General features: G+C 47.7%; 1 protein-coding gene across 1 annotated transcript; it reads right to left on the reverse strand.

Annotated features, from left to right (window-relative positions):
• Positions 1 to 220: 220 nt before the first annotated feature.
• Positions 221 to 1938, reverse strand: LOC147891735 (uncharacterized). Its single transcript, XM_087387854.1, has 3 exons — positions 1643 to 1938; positions 1127 to 1554; positions 221 to 940 (listed from the first exon to the last, which is right to left on the reverse strand). Exons 1-3 carry the CDS (start codon positions 1805 to 1807, stop codon positions 499 to 501), a joined length of 1035 nt encoding a protein of 344 aa, XP_087243980.1. The 5' UTR covers positions 1808 to 1938; the 3' UTR covers positions 221 to 498.
• Between the last annotated feature and the right edge of the window lie 669 nt (positions 1939 to 2607).

Genomic DNA, 2607 nt, shown 5'->3' on the forward strand with positions numbered 1-2607 from the left:
AAAATCTGTCAATACATTCCATCTCAACAACATTCATTGATGCGGTACAAAATCTGTTTCTGTAAACTAAACTTTAGTGTCCCAAGCTCAGGCGGGCCTTGTGCCTTGTGCAAGCCGTTCGTATTGTCAACAGCATTCTCAGGCCTAGACGTTCACATAAAAGCAAGCACTTATGGCCACCGCACTATAAGACAAATCAACAGTTGAGGACCCGAACCCATTGATCAAACTAACACTCTAAATAAAAAGCTTAACTGTATCTAATTTAGCGATACCTCTAACATGTACAAGTGCAAGCCAAATACTGACATCAGCAACTTTTATAAAGATGATCCAGCCTCATTCAAAGTATAGATGACAGGGACAAACGGTTGGAGCCTGGAGGCCAGATTCAAGAAGTCACTGTTTTCGTGACCTCAAACTTTGTGCCCAATCTAGGATGCCCAGTCACAGAAGTGAACTGCAAAGATGCGCAGGTGCATATCCGTGCTAAAGAGCTCAACCTCCTCCCAAAAGCCTCTTAATCCCTGCCTTCTGTTCTGCAGTAAGCCTGTTGGGAAATTTGACGTCGAACTTCAGCCTCAGGTTCCCTCTTTTTCCAGGCTCTTTAGCAACCGGCATTCCTTCCCTTGGTATGACCTTCTCATAACCCGGGCTGATAACCTCGTTGATTGGAATATTCAGAGTCCGACCATCCAGTGTGTTCAACGTCACGGTGGTTCCTGTAAGTGCGTCTGCCAGCGGAACCTTCTGAGTCAAAATTAAATCGTTTCCATCCCGCTTGTAAACATCGTGTGGCCTCTCGTCAATCACGAAAACCAAGTCAGCAGGGACAACGTTTGGCTGTTCGTTGCCTTTCTCGGGAAAAGTAATTTTCGTGCCTTTCTTCCAGCCCGGTTTTACATCAATCGTCAAAATTTCTTCCACGGGCAATGTTTTCCTGCACAGATAAAAGAACCGAAACCCGGTTACTGCCTTGCTTACTAGCAGGAACACAGCGACCTTTTCGAAAAGCTGTAGCCTTCATCAGACAGAGTAAGATCAACATCGAGAGGACAAGAAAAATAACAGCTTTCTATTACGAGATACGGATTCCAATCAAACAAGAAAACAAATTTACACATACCCGCTAGCGTCCGCGATGTTCCTGGATATCTTCATCTTCCGAGTAGAGCCGTTATACAACTCTTCTAGAGTACAAGGAAGCTTGTTTTCGACCGGAGCCGCTTTCTTTGGACCTGAAGGAGCTGCTGCATCACCGAACGACCGAAAAACGCTCTCTGTGCCACCGAAACCTCCAAACATGCTATCACCAAAGGGACTCCGTCCACCTCTTCCTCCCATGCTACCAAATCCTCCCATACCGAAAGGACTGGCTCCACCAAAGAACTCGGCAAAGATATCATCTGCGTTCCTGGGATTGAATCTGAAGACGCTAGGACCGTCACCATTGGCAAAACCGGCTCCACCGGCACCGGGAGGAGGAACTTGTCCTTTGAGACCCTCCTCCCCGTATTGATCATAGATTGCGCGCTTCTGGGGATCACTGAGCACCTGGAAATCAGGGAAAAAGCACCAGATGAGGGCAAGGAACCATAATATGAATCAGGCAGATAGAGGATCGGCGTAAGGAGAGGCAAACCTCGTAGGCCTCGGAGATCTGCTTGAATTTGGCCTCGGCTTCTTTTTTGTTGTTGGGATTTTTGTCGGGGTGCCATTTCATGGCCAGTTTACGGTAAGCTTTTTTGAGGTCATCATCGGAGGCGGCTTTGGGGACCTTGAGGATGCTGTAGTAGTCGACACCCATTGAAAGAGGGAGGCTATGGAGGATACAGAGATGGAGATGGAGATGGAGATGGAGATGAAGAAGCAATACAGAAAAGCAGAACAGAAAACGAAGATGATGAAGAATGAAGAGCAAAAAAGTCACTTCCTCCAACAAAGACACCCCATTTCTGCAGCCCCTTCTTTTTCAGAACGTTCTAGGCCTGTCCGGATGAAACAACCGACGCACCCGACCCCCCCCCCCCCCCCACCCTTAACCCCGGTTAAACCACTCCTCGCCCTCCCTTCCACCACCTTCATCCCTGCCAGAGTTAGTTGTTTGAGCATTCGGCTTCCCCTCCGCGGTTGGGGCCTTGTGTCTTATAGTGTGTGGTTGTGTGTGTGTGTGTGAGAGAGAGAGAGAGAGAGTGGCGTGTGTATGTGTGTGTGAGTTGATCACAACTGTGGACCCTGCCCACCGATCCAACACGAGTGCCCCCCGATAGGACCACATGTGGGTGAGTGTGGGGTAGATGTCTGGAAAAAAAAAGAGAGAGTCTCTAGGTGTGCCTTTGCCAATCTAGGGGCAACTCAGTTCTTTCTCTTGATCACCCCACATCGGCACACTATTGCCACCTTCAATTTCAGTACGTCACCCAAAAAAAAGTACACACACCTTCCAAAAAACTCCTCTTAAAATCCCTGCTAGTTGAGGCCCAAGCTCAATGGCCATGAAATTTTTTTTAAAAAAAGTGGAGGATCTTGAGGCATCATTGAGATGTCCCCTTGGGATTAATGGATGGCTCTCATTGGATTCTCCACGATGCTATTAAAAAAAACCAG

This window comes from Dipteris shenzhenensis, chromosome 17 (assembly GCF_047967505.1).
Source record: "Dipteris shenzhenensis isolate YYH24624 ecotype China chromosome 17, Dip_SZ_1.0, whole genome shotgun sequence".
NCBI lineage: Eukaryota > Viridiplantae > Streptophyta > Polypodiopsida > Gleicheniales > Dipteridaceae > Dipteris > Dipteris shenzhenensis.